This window comes from Budorcas taxicolor, chromosome 17 (genome assembly GCF_023091745.1).
Source record: "Budorcas taxicolor isolate Tak-1 chromosome 17, Takin1.1, whole genome shotgun sequence".
NCBI lineage: Eukaryota > Metazoa > Chordata > Mammalia > Artiodactyla > Bovidae > Budorcas > Budorcas taxicolor.
The window spans coordinates 48542706-48559105 of record NC_068926.1 but is presented as its reverse complement, the minus strand read 5'-3'; the positions used below and the strand labels follow the sequence as shown (position 1 = coordinate 48559105).

The window sequence follows — 16400 nt, the reverse complement described above, 5'->3', positions numbered from 1 at the left end:
TGGAAGTTTTCAAAGTAATTCCTTGTGTTTCCTCTGTTCTTGATTCCAAGTTATCTCAATATTTTGCATCTCCTCTTGCCCCAAGATCTATGGCTATGTTGAAGCAAACATCCCCATGAAAAAAGAGCCCTGTTCATGCATCCAACTAGCTGTTCATCTATCCATCCTTCTATCCATTCATCCATGTATGCATGCATCCATCTATCCACTCATCCATCTATCCATGCCTGCATGCTGCCTGCATGCATACATGTATCCATCCATTCATCCATCTATCCACCCATGCATATATGTATTCATCCATCCATTTATCTGTCTATCCATCCATGCATCCATCCACTTAGTAATTTATTCACCCATCCATTCATCCATCCAATCATCCACCCTCCATCCATCCATCCATTCACCCATTCATCCATCTGTCCATCTACTCACTCATTCATCCATCCACCCACCCATTCATGCAACCATCCATTCAGTCCACTTTGCTGAGCTCCTGCTTCAAAGAAGGAAAAGGTATACTTATTGCCTTCAATGGTTTTACATTTCTGCAGCTGAAAATGCAAGTTTACACAAGGGGTCAGTGTGATCCCATAAACTTGGCTATGCAAGATGGGTCATGTTGTGTCTCTATAACCCATCTTGATTTCTGTTTTCAGTTTTCAATTCATTATGGTGGTGAAACATCATCCCAGTCTAATTTCTAGAAGACGTAACTACTATCAAGGCCTTGGGGAGGGGACTTCTAGCCTTAAAGTGCTCTGTTCACAGCTCCTAGGGGCCACCCATTATCAGCTGGAATCCACGTGGGTTACCTCTGATGTGGTCCCATCCTTGCACATGCTGCTCCTTCCAGCCTCCTCCCAGGGAGCACAGGCATCCTCAAGCTGTTTCTGAGTATCCATGGGGCTGTAAATAGATCCATCTTCCTAAGGGTTCAGCAGAGGAACGCAAAATCTAGATGCTTGCAGACTTATTTTTATTTTGTCTATGTTTGTTCTGCTTTGTGTTCTGTCTTATCTCTTTCCTGAGGCCATGATCTGCTAGAAATGGGAAGAGAGAGGGAATTCAGGGGAAAGAAACAGGTTGATCTTCACTAATGTAATGCTGCCATTCACAGAAGGAGCAGTAACAGTACAGATACACAAATAATCCTAGGGGGTCAGGGGAAGTGCTGCAAGCAGAGAAGGAATGGCGTTCCCAGGGAAAAGGAACATCATATACGAAGACCTGAGTGTTCTGGGGAACCATCAGGGCTGCATGTAACTGGAACAGTGGATGTAAGAACTGGGAGTAGAGCTTTGCTGAGGAAGAAGGCTCTTCTTCTTCCACTTCTTCTTGAGGAAGTACAAGCCCTTCAGATCTTGGGGGGCTGGATGGGGTGGGACGTGAGTGTGGCTGATCTTCTGGACAGACATCAGCCTGGAGAACAGACACCCTCTGGTACCCGCATCACATTCCCTGAATCCACCCAGAGTTCAGTCCCAGCTGCAATTCTGACAAGTTCAAGTTCGCTTGGTGACTGCTGCTTCTCCCACACTGCTCATGCGTTCCATCCCCGGGCTTGTGCCTCAGCCTGGAAGAGGGGGAACACATGGGCAGCACTCACCCAGCGAGAGAGGGGAGAGGTAGATTATATGTCTGCCTCTCATCCTGCAGGTTGACAGTTCTGGAGGCTTTCCACAAGATCCCTGAAAAACAGAGCTCAATGGTCACAGCACCAAATGCAAAAATGGGCCTTTCTACTGACCTTTCTCGTTTCTCTGGCTCCCTCAGTCTGTTCCCTGGTCCCCATTCCATAGGGTCACCTCCCAAGTAAACCAACTGCACCAAATCCTTGTCTCAGTCTCCGCATTGAGGAGAACCTACATTAAGCCTGTGTGCTTTGCTAGAGACAAGGACAAATGGCTGCAAGGTGGTCTTCAGATCCCAGAGAACTTCTCCTCCTCCGTCCCCTCTCTCTTGGCAGGTGTCCGACCATTGTGACTATGTCTTTGTCAATGGCAAAGAGATGAAAGGCAAGGTGGATGTGGTGGTGAACTTCACATACCAGCACCTAAGTGCCCCCCTGCACGTCACCGTATGGGTGCCCCGACTGCCCCTGCAGATCGAGGTCTCTGACACGGAGCTGAGCCAGATTAAAGGCTGGAGGGTGCCCATCGTGGCCAGCAAGAGGTGAGTCCGGGATGGGGAGACACATCAGAACCATGACGGCAATGGCTGTGGATACTGATGTCAACAAAGGAGTCAATGCAGGAGGCAGTGCAGGGCCCAGGCGATGCTGTTACCATGGTGATCACATGATGCGAAGTGTGCATGCCTCTGCAGCCTAACAGTCCTCTGGGAAAACCGAGACTCAGGATAACCCAGCCAGGCAGGAAGGCTGCTAAGCTGCCACGTCAGTATCAGATCCAATTGCTTGCACTCTACACGGGCTCCTAGTAATCTCTCTCCTGAAAGTGCCCCTCCAGAAGGAAGCCACAAAAGTAACATAGTTTTCTAGCCTTTCAACCCCCAGAGAATTAAAGTTTGGGCTTATTTTGTCTATGTGAAACAGCGATTCCTTTTCTGTTCTGGGTGAATATCTATAACCTTAAACTCTGTGCATATCAAATTATTGGATAAAATCTAAATGCATTTATACTGGACCATCGGGGTGCTGTCTGCGCTTAAACCAAAAGAAAAACTTCTATTCCATGTGACTCTGGATCATCCTGTGTAGGAATCTGGAGTCTTGTTTCCTCAGCTCTGTGGCCCCCAGGTCAGCTACATAACAGTTGTTGCTGAATTATTGGTTTCCTGTATGACATCTTCCATCAGGGCTATTTTCCTGACTGTCTCCCAGGCACCAGAGTCTTGATTTTTAAGGAACAAGTAGTGTCTATCTCAAGAAAGATAAATAGGACAATGAGATGGTAAGTCAACTTTCATAGAATGAACTTGAAGGAATTTGTCCTCCTCTGATGAGGAAGACAGCTGTGAATCCAGCCAAGACCTCAGACCATTTAGTGGTCTCAAGTGACCAAGATGTGGGTTTGTTCCATGTCCCTAAAGAAGGAAAAACTGACATTTGCTGGTTTCAAATCCAAGCTTGGCTGCTTTCTAGCTTTGTGAGTTTGGGCCAGCCACCCAACATCTCTGACTTGGTTTCCTCATCTGGACATAAGAATAATTGCAGTTTTGCCTCATGGTGTTAAGAATCCACCCATGAAGCTCTTAGCATGGGCACATCTCCAGAGCATCACACCACTTTGACAAATAGACCTTTCTACAGTGGTAGAATGTTCTAGAACCACAGTATCCAATACAGTAGCCACTAGCACAAGGGGTTATGGAGTGACTGAGAAATATAATGCTGGGATTTGCTTAATTTTCTTCTTTTAAATTAAATTGTAAATAGCCACATGTGGTTCTCAGCTACTTCATGGACAGTATAGCTTTAGTATTAATAAATATTAACTCTTACATCTTTTATTTGTCAACAGATGCCTTTGAGAGAGAGAGTGTTTTGTGGGCTACATATACAGGAGGTGGGATATGGGGAAATTCTTGGAGATATGGGGTCATGCTGTTAAGTGGAGAGAGATGTTTATCTTTCCTTCCCAATTAAGTCTTACCTTCCTCCTTTGGCAAGTACAATAAAGCTTCTTTGCATTGTCTGAAAAAGAGCTGGTGCTTCTGTGTGGTCCTGAGTCTCTTGCCTGGGATGCTATCTCTTGGCAATTGATGGGGAGGTATCTACTTTGCAACTCCAGAGCATCATGAATTCTATCCCCTGACCCGAGAGTCTCCTCTCCTTCCCCATAAGGCCCACACGAGACAGCGAGGATGAGGACGAGGAGGAGCGGCGGGGCCGGGGCTGTGCCCTCCAGTACCAGCACGCCATGGTGCGGGTCCTCACCCAGTTTGTGTCCGAGGGGGCTGGCCCCTGGAGCCAGCCGAGCCACCTGCTCAGTCCCAACTGGCAGTTCGACATCACCCACCTGGTTGCCGACTTCATGAAGCTGGAGGAACCGCACGTGGCCACTCTCCAGGACAGCAGGATCCTGGTCGGGCGGGAGGTTGGCATGACAACCATCCAGGTAGGAAGCTGGAGCCAGGAACCTCTGCACACCCATCACTGAGCGTGGTGTGCCTTGGAGGGAGGCAGTTTGCTAGCAGGAGTGGGTCCTCTGATGACATCCTCTGGACACCAGAAGGTGAGTCTGGACCAGCTCTTTGAGTCCCAGGTAAAGTGGAGTGAAGTGATAGTCATTCAGTCATGTCCGACTCTTTGTGACCCCGTGGACTGAAGCCCACCAGGCTCCTCTGTCCGTGGAATTCTCCAGGCAAGAATGCTGGAGTGGGTTGCCATTTCCTTCTCCAGGGGATCTTCCCGACTCAGGGATTGAAGTTGGGTCTTCTGCATTGCAGGCAGATTCTTTACTGCCTGAGCCACCAGGGAAGCCGCTTTGAGTCCCAACCTCCTTCCAAACAAACGAGAAGGTGGTGCTGCACCCCTTAGCACCTTCTGCGACCCCAGGCTGTGCTGCGCCCTTCATTCCACCCACCCCCACCCCAGCCCACCCTGCCTCTGCTACTCCACCGTCGGCGCCCCCTCTCCAGTCCGCACCTCCTACACCCTCTTAGAAAGCACCTGCTCCCCACTCTGCAGTACGCGTGCCAGTGGCCAAGGCAGGATTCCTTTCTTCCTTTCCCCCCTTCTTTCCTAAGTCAGCCTGTAGTTTATACGTAGTCCTTCAACCAACTCTTCAAAATCCTGCTGTCTCTTTTGCCCAAGGAAATGTATAGAAGGGTGGGATTTCAGGGCAGATGGGAGGGCGCAGAAGGCCTTTTATTCAGCCCATCAAGTCCCACACTACTGACTCCACCTTTTGTGGAGGGTTTTTGTTTGTTTGTTTTTTTGTTTAATTTTACTGGAGGATAGTTTGATCTACATTGTTGTGTTAGTTCTAGGTGTTACAGCAAAGTTATTTAGTTACACAAATACATATGTCTTTTCTTTGTTAGACTTTTTTCTCATGTAGGTTATCACAGAATACTGAGTAGAGCTCCCTGTTCTGTACAGGAGGTCCTTCTTGGTTATCTGTCTTATGTATAGTAGTGTATGCAACTCCACCTTTCTGAAGTGTCCTTCTGGATCTTTTCACAACCGCCCCAGGTGGGAAAGATTGATATATTTCTACCATTTCACCTGGACATCCCAAGTCCAACATTTGGTATATGAGATGAAGTAGAAGGGCATCCCAGGTGGCGCTAGTGGTAAAGAATCCACTTGCCAATGCAGGAGATGTGGGTTGGATCCCTGGGTTGGGAAGATGCCCTGAAGAAGGACATGGCAACCCACTCCAGTATTCTTGCCTGGAGAATCCCATGGACAGAGGAATCTGGCAGGCTAGATAGAGTCCCTTGGGTTCCTGAGAGTTGGACAGGACTTAGCAACTAAACAACAAATGAAGCAGAAAGTAACATTTCAGCAGAGGATACATTGTACCCGGGGTTGGAGGGGAGACTAGGCTGTCTATAATTCAGTTCCCCGGTTGATGGCCTAATTCACTTAGAATGGGACTCAGGCTGAACAGAGTCGGTTGGTGCGCCACTCTTCATGAGTCCAGGCAGTAGGACTGCCACGTATGGTTGACTATGCAAAGAGGCTTCATCTAAATGGGGAGGGTCATTTCCTTTCAAAGACACAATGGATTTTAATAGTTAGGTCAAGTTTCCAAAAGATAGAGCTAGAGTGTCACAGGGAAGAGTGACTTTATCTGATTCTCGCATAACACAGGATAATGTATAGGGGGACGTTCTTGCTCCTTCCCACTCTATTCTGTACCCTGTAGGGATGGGCAAAGCATAGCTGGGAAAGGTTCCAACATCCATCCAGAAGCAGATGTGATGGATTGGTCTGTGTCTGCCCGTCCCCCAGGTGCTGTCGCCTCTGTCTGACTCCATTCTGGCTGAGAAGACCGTCACTGTGTTGGATGACAAAGTCGCGGTGTCAGACCTGGCCATCCAGCTCGTGGCTGGGCTGTCTGTCGCCCTCCACCCCAGCATGGAGAACAGCAGGGCTGTCACGGCTGTGGCCACAGCTGAGGAGCTGCTGCGGGCCCCTAAACAGGTAAGGGCCCGGATGCCAGGAGGGAGCAGGGTCCCTCCTGATCTAGCCAAAGGGGATGGGGGCAGGGTAGCCAAACCACGTTCCAGGAGGAAGTGATGCTGGCTGTGTAAAATCCACGTGGCTTTGAAGTCCAAGCAGTGGGGTCTGTGATGAACTGGAAGAGTGGTACCCAGTGCCCAGAGGTGGATGAACCATCTGGGCAGCAAACTCTCAGAAAGCCAGCTGCTTCAGACAACACCCACTGTCATTCACAGTTCTGTGGGTCGGGAATCCAAGTGGGCTGAGCGGAGTGCCATGCTCTGGGGTCCACAGGCTGAGAGCAGAGCATCTTAGCAGGATGCTCTGGGGACGAATCCACTTCCACTCTCACTGGAGTGGTTGGCGAAATCCAGCTCTGTGCAGTTGAATGCCTGAGGTTCCTAGGTTTGTTGCTGCTGGCCGGGAGCCTCTCTCCACTTCCTTCTCTCTGCCCACACCCTGCACCATCTTCAGAACCACTAACAGTGCATAGAGTCCTTTCCATGCTTGCAACCTCTGAGTTTCCCTCTGTCACCACCCAGAAAAGCTCTTCTGCTTCCAAATGTTCATATGACTACAGCAGACCCACCCAGCTCAGCTAGGCAGCTCTCCCTAACTTCACCTGTGCCTATAACATCATAAGAGGGACATCTCATCACGTTCTCAGGTTCAAAGGAATAGGGTGGACCATTCCAGAAATTCAGCTGTTGCTACCTGGCTTTGTTCCAGACTGTCACCAGCAGGGACCTGGAAATAGAAGGGGAAAAGTAGGAACAGTGAAAGACTTCATTTTCTTGGGCTCCAAAATCACTGCAGATGGAGACTGCAGCCATGAAACGGAAAGATACTTGCTCTTTGGAAAAAAAGCTATGACAGACCTAGACAGCGTATTAAAAAGCAGAAGCATTACTTTGCCGACAAAGGTCCATCTAGTCAAAGCTATGGTTTTTCCTGCAGTCATGTTATGGATGTGAGAAGGCTGAGCACTGAAGAATTGATGCTTTCAAACTGTGGTGCTGGAGAATTCTCTTGAGGGTCCCTTGGGCAGCAAGGAGATCCAACCAGTCAGTCCTAAAGAATATCAGTCCTGAATATTCATTGGAAGGACTGTTGCTGAAGGTGAGACTCCAATACTTTGACCACCTGATGCAAAGAGCTGACTCACTGGAAAAGACTCTGATGCTGGGAAGGATTGAGGGCAGGAGGAGAAAGGGGCAACAGAGGATGAGATGGTTGGATGGCATCAGTGACTCAATGGCCGTGAATTTGAACAAACTCCCAGAGATAGTGAAGGACAGAGGATTCTGGTGTGCTGCAGTCCATGGGGTCACAAAGACACGTGACTTAGCAACTGAACAACAACCACCACCTGGCTTTGTTCCAGAGCATCACCAGCAGGGACCTGTAGGGGGTTCTCATCCACATCCGGCTCACAGTGCTGGCACCTCTGCTCACCTCTCCCGGGGACAGGACACTGGCATGGTGTTGGCTGGTTTAGAAAGAGCAGAGGAAGAAAGTGGGGAGACAAAGCAGAAGGCATGAAGCTATTTGCCGAGAACTGGTAATTAATTAGGGGACGATTGGCATTGCCACCTCCCTGGCGTGGGGCAAGGCCACCCATCAGCTTCCAGTATCACCCATCTGTCTTCATCGGCTGATGGTAATTGGAGGGCCCCGGCGCTGCCTACCGGGATTTATGGATGGAGTTCATTCAATTTGCAGACATGACTCTTGAAAGAATAGGAGCTCTAAATCATGCCTGGGCGTGTGTTATTTTAAGTATTTCAGAATTTCTCATCTTTAGGGAAATGTGCTGGCTTCTCCCCAGACAACCCCTATGTTCCAACCTTACTGTCATGAGCTAATGGAAAGACCTGGTCTCAGTCACACAGCAGGGCTGATGGAGATGGATGCTGGCAAGCCTGCAGTGTTCTGAGGGCTTAATTCGGATTGTCTGCTGTTCAGGGGGACTTGTTTGATGTTAAGTTCGTTCGCTGTCTCGAGTTGGTAAAGAAAAATGAACTCTAGATGAAAAGTCAGCCAAGATGAACTGGCACAGTGCGTTAACAGTGTTTTATCTCAGTCCTTGGAGTGTGGAAGGCTGGCCTCTTGTTCTTGATATTTCCAACTTTGAAATTCAAAAGGTTTGCCATGAATATGAGGGCAATCGTATTATACTTCCCCGTGCCCTATTAGTTCTGAAGAAAGCTAGAATAGTCAAGAGAAATGAGGTCTCCCACAGCATGAATGCATTCAGCTGAGGCTTTAGAAGGGAGTCTGTCCAATGGTGTGATTTCTCAGTTGATGAAGCTAAAGGAGAGGAGGGCAGGAAACAAAATTCCTGAGCCCACTCGTGTCTTAGGTTTGGTTCCCCCCGGAAGCTGAGCCTGAGATAAGGATCTGCATGCCAGGACTTCATTTGGGCAGTGAAGGGAACCCTAGAAGGGAGTCTGGAAGTGAGGGAAGGGAGGAAGGTAAGACAGCCAAAAGAGTGTGTACCCTGCACTTGTGGTTGCCAGGGGGAAGGATGGGGGAAGGAATAGTTAGGGAGTTTGGGATGAAGATGTACCCATTGCTATATTTAAAATGGATAACCAACAAGGACTTACTGTATAGCACAGGGAACTCTCCTCAATGTTACGTGGCAGCCTGGATGGGAGGGGAGCTTAGGTGAGAATGCATACATGTATATGTATGGCTGAATCCCTTTGCTGTCCACCTGAAACTATCATAACATCGTTAGTTGACTGTACTCCAATATAAGTCAAAAAGTTTTTTTTTTTAAAAAGTGTATTCCCAACTCAGCCACCACTGTAGGGTACTGGAGCCTGGATCTCCTGGGAAACCATCAGCCAGTATAGAAAAGACTGCAGCGTCATTATACCTGAGGGGCAAGGAAGCTGGGATATTTATCACCTTTCCCATCAGCCCTTAGTGGAGGGCTGCTTCTGGGGGATGTTAATTTTTCAGCCCTTTCGGCTGTGGGCATGACCACGTGGGTTTCAGAGGTTAGAATGCTTCTTGGCAAGACCACCTTGCAGGTTTGACAGCTGAAAGTCGAGCAGGCAGGTTTTGTGGGGTAATGGGCAGATGCCAACAACAAGCACACACCATCTTTAGATTTCAGGTACATTCTCACTCACTCCTAACAGGAGGCTGGTGTTAGTCTGGGCTTTCCATCAGTGATAGAGACCTAACTCAGGCTGGCCAAGACAGATGTAAGAATTTATCAGTTCATGTCCAAGCATTTGAATCTTCAGGTAAAGCTAGATCCAGATGCTCCAGTGGTGTCAACAGAAACTTTCATTTTTAAGGACTTCTCTGGCATCCAGTGATTAAGACTCTACACTTTGACTAAAGGGGATACGGGTTCAATCCCTGGTTGGAGAACTAAGATCCCACATGCCAAGCTGCATAGCCAAAAAAATAAATAAGTAAGCCTCCATTTTTTTTTTTTTTTTTCCCGAACGAGGTCCAATAGCTTTATTTTTTTTTTTTAGTTTTTTATTTTTTTAATTTTAAAATCTTTAATTCTTACATGTGTTCCCTTTTTAAAATGAAATGTTCTTTGTAAAAACAAGTTTGTTTGTTTTTTTTAAAGAGAAACATTTTGGCTACACCCTATGGCATGTGGGATCTTAATTCCCCTACCAGGGAGAGAACCCACACAGAGTACATTGGAAGGCAGAGTTTGGACCACCAAGGATATCCTCAGGAGCCTTCATTTTTATTATTGGCACTTGTCCTCAATTCTGGAAACTGTCCAGCCATTAATCCTTTGACTTTTGAAGTTCTCCCATATTCTTTCCTTCTGTAACTCTTAACAGAAGACTGTTGGTCATTCTCTTGCCCATTTCTTCAACCATCCTTTTCCATGCTTCATCAATTTATATTCCTGAGGTTACATTCTGGGTGAATTTTTGGACTCAGTTTCCCAGTAACTAATTCCCACTAACTAATTCTCTCCTCAACCATGTCTAATCTGCTATTCAGACTGAGTAATAAATTTCAACCAGAAGATTCTTCACATCTAGAAGTTCTGTTTGGTTCTTTCCACAGCTCCCTGTTCTCTTTTCCAGTCTTTCCCATGAGTAGTTTTTACTCTTTGTAACTCCCTTTAACTGTTGTCTTTCATTAACTAGTTTTTGTTATTGGTTTTGTTATTTTGATTGTCCTTGTCTTCTGATCTTTGTATGTGAATTTTTTATGATTCTCTCTCATGGTAGTGCCTTCTTTTGTAGGGATTGTTTTTTCTTTTTTTTTTCTTGGGCACCTCTTGAGCCATGGTTGCTTTGCTCTGTGTGGTTCCTGAGAAATTCCTGTACATTTTTGCATGTGTGTGAGTCTAGCTTCAAGTTAACATCTTTGCTTGCAGCTCCTGCAACATCAGATGGTATAACTTCAGACACCACACCCAGTTATGGGGAAGGGATGGGGTTCTGATTTCCAGGGAGGCATTTTCCCACCCCGTGCTCAGAGCAGAAATGAGCATATTTGCTGTGTCTCTGATCCAGTGGGTAGGATTTCTCATCTCCCTATGTGGAGAGGAAACCTAGCTTTATGTTAAAGGTCTCATGCCCATCTGACACTTGCCCAGGTGGATATCATCATCACAGCCACTGGCTGGTGGGTCTTCTGAATAGTTCTACACCCCCTCAAGCAATCTCAGTAACAGTTACCTATGTGTATCACTGTAGAATGCCTTCTTTTTTAATTTCTGGTTCCTAGGAATTTGCATCTCTTATTTGTATTTTTTCGTAGAAGGCGAGGGCACCCCACTCCAGTACTCTTGCCTGGAAAATCCCATGGAAGGAGGAGCCTGCTAGGCTGCAATCCATGGGGTCGCTAAGAGTCGGACACGACTGAGCGACTTCACTTTCACTTTTCACTTTCATGCATTGGAGAAGGAAATGGCAACCCACTCCAGTGTTCTTGCCTGGAGAATCCCAGGGACAGGGGAGCCTGGTGGGCTGCCATCTCTGGGGTCGCACAGAGTCTGACACGACTGAAGTGACTTAGCAGCAGCAGCATTTGTATTTTTTACCTAGTTTTTGCCTTGATTCATGGACCTAACATTCCAGGTTCCTGTGCAATATTGCTCTTTACAGCATCGGACCTTGCTTCTATCACCAGTCACATCCACAACTGGGTATTGTTTTTGCTTTGGCTCCATCCCTTCATTCTTTCTGGAGTTATTTCTCCACTGATCTCCAGTAGCATATTGGGCACCTACCGACCTGGGGAGTTCCTCTTTCAGTATCCTATCATTTTGCCTTTTCATACTGTTCATGGGGTTTTCAAGGCAAGAATACTGAAGTGGTTTGCCATTCCCTTCTCCAGTGGACCACATTCTGTCTCTTGATGAAAGTGAAAGAGGAGAGTGAAAAAGTTGGCTTAAAGCTCAACATTCAGAAAACTAAGATCATGGCATCTGGTCCCATCACTTCATGGGAAATAGATTGGGAAGCAGTGGAAACAGTGTCAGACTTTATTTTGGGGGCTCCAAAATCACTGCAGATGCTGATTGCAGCCATGAAATTAAAAGACACTTACTCCTTGTAAGGAAAGTCATGACCAACCTAGAGAGCATATTCAAAAGGAGAGACATTACTTTTCCAACAAAGGACCGTCTAGTCAAGGCTATGGTTTTTCCAGTAGTCATGTATGGATGTGAGAGTTGGACTGTGAAGAAAGCTGAGTGCTGAAGAATTGATGCTTTTGAACTGTGGTGTTGGAGAAGACTCTTGAGAGTCCCTTGGACTGCAAGGAGATCCAACCAGTCCATTCTGAAAGAGATTAGTCCTGGGATTTCTTTGGAAGGAATGATGCTAAAGCTGAAACTCCAGTACTTTGGCCACCTCATGCGAAGAGCTGACTCATTGGAAAAGACTGTGATGCTGGGAGGGATTGGGGGCAGGAGGAGAAGGGGATGACAGAGGAGGAGAAGGGGACGACAGAGGATGAGATGGCTGGATGGCATCACTGACTCGATGGACATGAGTTTGAGTGAGCTCCGGGAGTTGGTGATGGACAGGGAGGCCTGGCGTGCTGCGATTCATTGGGTTGCAAAGAGTCTGACACGACTGAGCAACTGAACTGAACTGAACTGAACCTACTTTTTAACTAGTTTATACTCAGCCATCTGCTGAGTATGACATTCTCTGTTGTTGTCACATGCTCTTAAGAGTCTTTCTCTCTCACTATGTCAACTTTCTTTCTCCTGTGCTGGTCTCAGATTCCAGCAGATTGCTTAAAATTGCAACCACTTAAGCGGTTGCAGAAGGGCCACTCCCCATTCCAAGCTTGCATCCCAACTCAGTAGTCCCAGAGGAAATAAAATTCTTCTCTAATTTCAGCAAAAGCCCAGAGATCACATCCCATTGGCTGGTTTGGATCATGTGCTCCTTCCTGAGCCAATCACTGGGATCAGAGTAGTGGAATGTTGTGATTGGCCAGACCTTGGACACATGCCCACTTCTGGAACTGGAGGGTAGGGTCCATCCCACCCACGCTCCTTGGACTCCGAATAGAGGAAAGACATGGGTCTGAAAGGAAAATTAGTGTCCTAGCTCCCATCAGAAAGGAGGAATGGAAACTGGGTGTGCCAAATAGATGTTCATCTCAGAACCTTTAGGTACTTAAGTCCTCTACACGTGAACCTTCAAGTTTTAAACTTTCAAAGATGCAAACGTGTGTTTGCATGTCCAATCACATACCTTAGTTCACGTGTCTGGTGTCTATTGTCACATGTGTGCATCCTCTACAAGGGGTTGTGCTTTTGTGTACTTTACTGTGCACTACTGTATAAAGTACAGTAGTGCAGTATCTTTATTTCAAGCCCAGGATGTCTGGAAGCAAGTGCAAAAGCAGCAGTGATGTAGCCGATACTGTACTATACTTTTCAAGTTCCTGTACTGTAAAGTTAAAAATGTTTTCCTTATTTTTTGTGATTGTTTGCTTTTTATGTATTATTTGTGTGAAAAGTATTATAAACCTATCACAGTACAGTAGTATATAGCCAATTGTGTTTGTTGGGTACCTAGGCTAACTTTGTTGGACTTATGAACAAATTCACTCTTGGGACTGAACTTGTTTGTATGTAGGGGACTTACTGTATTCACATTCCCACTTTCAGTTGGGGGAAACTGAGGCCAGAAGAACTGGTTTAAAGAAAGATGTTCCCAGGGAAGCAATGGATCCATGCATTTAATTCAAAACTCCCACTTCAAACTCTGTGCCTTTTGTCGTAGGGTCCAGTGGCCAGAATTAGAAGAAACACTGGCTCCTTTACCCATAGCAGACCCCTGGGGTTCCATTAGCTCTTCCCAAGCATGAGATCACTGCCCCTTTCCTTCCCTACTCTGCTTCTTGCTTCTCCTTCATAACATCCAGTAGATTGTCCAATAGGAGTTATCCTAGTCATTTCACAGCCAGCACCCACCCATCTCTCTCCTGATCTCCAGTCACCTTCTTTCCTCCCTGTCATTAAACCAAACATTAAAAGTAAAACTTAGCACGTCAAACTTATGCAGAACTAACACCCCAGCCCAGCTCCAGTAAACATCCCAGCCTGCCATGATAAACAGTTGTGTATTGCTTTTTTAAAATTAATTTTTATTGGAGTATAGTTGCTTTACAATGTTGTGTTAGTTTCTGCTGTACAGCAAAGTGAATCAGCTCTATGTATACATATATCCCCTCTCTTTTGGATTTCCTTCCCATTTAGGTCACCACAGAGCACTGAGTAGAGTTCCCTGAGCTATACAGTAGGTTCTCATTAGTTAAACTGCTGTGTATTGTTTATTATCTGTCAATTTTCTAAAGACTACTCAGTGCTGGCACGTGGCCTGACACAGAAGAGGCTTTTAATACATGTCCCTGGAATGATCAGATGAATGAAAATTAGACCACTCAGGGCCTGTTCTTAGAGGACTGGGAAGAATTCCAGACACAACACAATTGTCTCCTGTAGTCCCTGGCCTGGTCAGTGACCTCAGAGTCAAAGGCAGCCAGGAAACTAACTAGCAACCATGGTTAAGACTCAAGACAAACTGCCCGGACTCAACCCCAACTCTGTCAGTTAGCTCTGCAAACTTGGGCAAGCCTTGGGTCCTTACCATGTTTCAATCTACTCACCTGCAGAATGAGAAATATGGATAATAGAATCTACCTTGTATAATGATGGGAAGATTAAACGAGTTGCTAATGAAAATGACTTAGAACAGGGGCTGGTACCCAGGAATCACCATGGACATCTTAGCTACCATCACTCCCATGGTAGGTGGAATAATGGTACACCAAAGATTGCCACATCTAATTCCTAGACCCTGTGAATAAGTCACCTTATGTATCAAAAGGGACTTTGCAGTGGTGGTTAAGGCTCTTGAGATGATAAGGTTACCATGGATTATGCAGAGAATGGAATACACTGAACTCATTGTCATCACAAGGATTCTGATGAGAAGGAAAGCTGGTGCACCAGAGTGAGGGGCAGGAAATGTAAAGGCTCCAAGGACACGCTCAAGTGAAGTCTTCCTTAATAAATGTAATGGAGCCTTAATTCAGTGAGGGCTTTTTATGGGGTCTTTTCCCCCTGGTAAGGATTATGCTGGAGCTGTCATTGCCTATCTGCTTTTGTTCTTGTTTCAATTAAGCTGTCTCTCAGATCTTGATAAAAACTCTGAATGTTTTTTCTCCCAGCTTCATCAAACATCAGGTCTGGATTTTCAGTCCTGCCCCTGAGTCTTTGGGTTCTCCGCTAGGATTGGTAGGGGCAGGAGCGGGATGCAGGATCCTAAGAGAAGAGGCATCTCCCCCATTCTCACCTCCTCCTATCCCCCGAGGATTTTCTAACTGCCTCTCTCCCCACAGGAAGCTGTGGTCAGCACTTGGCTCCAGTTCAGCGATGGCTCCGTGACGCCCCTGGACATCTACGACACCAAGGACTTCACCCTGACGGCCACCTCCCTGGACGAGGCCGTTGTGTCCGTCCCCCAGCCCCGCTCGCCCAGGTGGCCCACTGTGATGGCCGAAGGCGAAGGCCAGGGACCCCTGGTTCGCGTGGACCTGACCATCGCAGAGGCCTGCCAAAAATCCAAACGCAAGAGCGTCCTGGCGGTCGGCGTGGGGAGCGTCAGGGTCAAGTTCGGGCAGAACGACGCCAACTCCAGCCCAGGTGTGGACTACGAGGAGGCTGAGATCAAGAACCACGCCAGCGACCGGCGCCAGAAGGCCCAGGAAGGACCCTTCTACGGCAGCTCCTCCGCGGAACGCGAGGAAGGGGTCCTCCGGAGGGGCAACCCCACGGCCAAGTCACTGCTGGACAACAAGGTGGGCAAGAACAGCCGGCTGGACGGGGGTCGGCTGGCGGGGGAGGGCCAGCTGCAGACCATCCCCATCGACTTCGCCAACTTCCCTGCGCAGGTGGACCTGCCCCAGGCGGGGGGCGGGCGCGGGGCCGGCGACCTGGTGCAGACTCCCCGCGGCCTGAGTGATCTGGAGATCGGCATGTATGCCCTCCTGGGGGTCTTCTGCCTGGCTATCCTCGTCTTCCTCATCAACTGCGCCACCTTCGCCCTCAAGTACAGGCACAAGCAGGTGCCCCTGGAAGGCCAGGCCTCCGTGACCCACTCGCACGACTGGGTGTGGCTGGGCAATGAGGCGGAGCTCCTGGAGAACGTGGGCGACGGCTCTCCGCCGCAGGACGAGCACACGACCATCATAGACCGCGGGCCTGGGGGCTTTGAGGAGAGCAACCGCCTCCTGGTCAACGGAGGTTCCCAAAAGCAGGGGCAGAGCCAGATGCCCAGGCCGGCCGACTCGGCGGTCAAACAGGGCAGGGACCAGAAACACGAGCCCCTGCACTCGCCCACCTCCAAGAGGAAAAAGGTGAAATTCACCACCTTCACCACCATCCCCGCCGACGACGGCTGCCCCACCGTCAACTCCATCCTGGGTGGGACGGAGGAGGACATCAAATGGGTGTGCCAGGACGTGGGCGTGGGTGCCCCCAAAGAACTCAGAGACTATCTGGAGAAGTGCAAGGACAAAGTGTAGGCCCCTCTGGTCGAAGGACCAGCGCGCCTGGACGCCCTCCTTCAGCTCCACGGTAGAACTGGGACTCAACAGAGACTCTTTGGGCCCCGTTTTCGAACTATTCATAGTTGGAAGTTCTGAAGCCGGGAAGGGACAATTTTGTGATCAGAAGTCGATGATGGCAGACCTTTCAAGTCAGCAGAAAAACACTCTGGGAACGGAGCTGATG

At 48.0% G+C, this 16400-nt stretch overlaps 1 protein-coding gene across 1 annotated transcript in view; it reads left to right on the top strand.

Annotated features, from left to right (window-relative positions):
• The window catches only part of TMEM132C (transmembrane protein 132C), a 450381-nt gene extending 434189 nt beyond the window's left edge, over nt 1–16192 (top strand). The window contains exons 6-9 of the mRNA XM_052654878.1: nt 1970–2175; nt 3809–4082; nt 5927–6118; nt 15008–16192. Of these exons, the coding sequence (XP_052510838.1) occupies nt 1970–2175; nt 3809–4082; nt 5927–6118; nt 15008–16192 (1857 nt within the window). The remainder of the gene's footprint in view (nt 1–1969; nt 2176–3808; nt 4083–5926; nt 6119–15007) is intronic.
• Nucleotides 16193–16400: the final 208 nt, after the last annotated feature.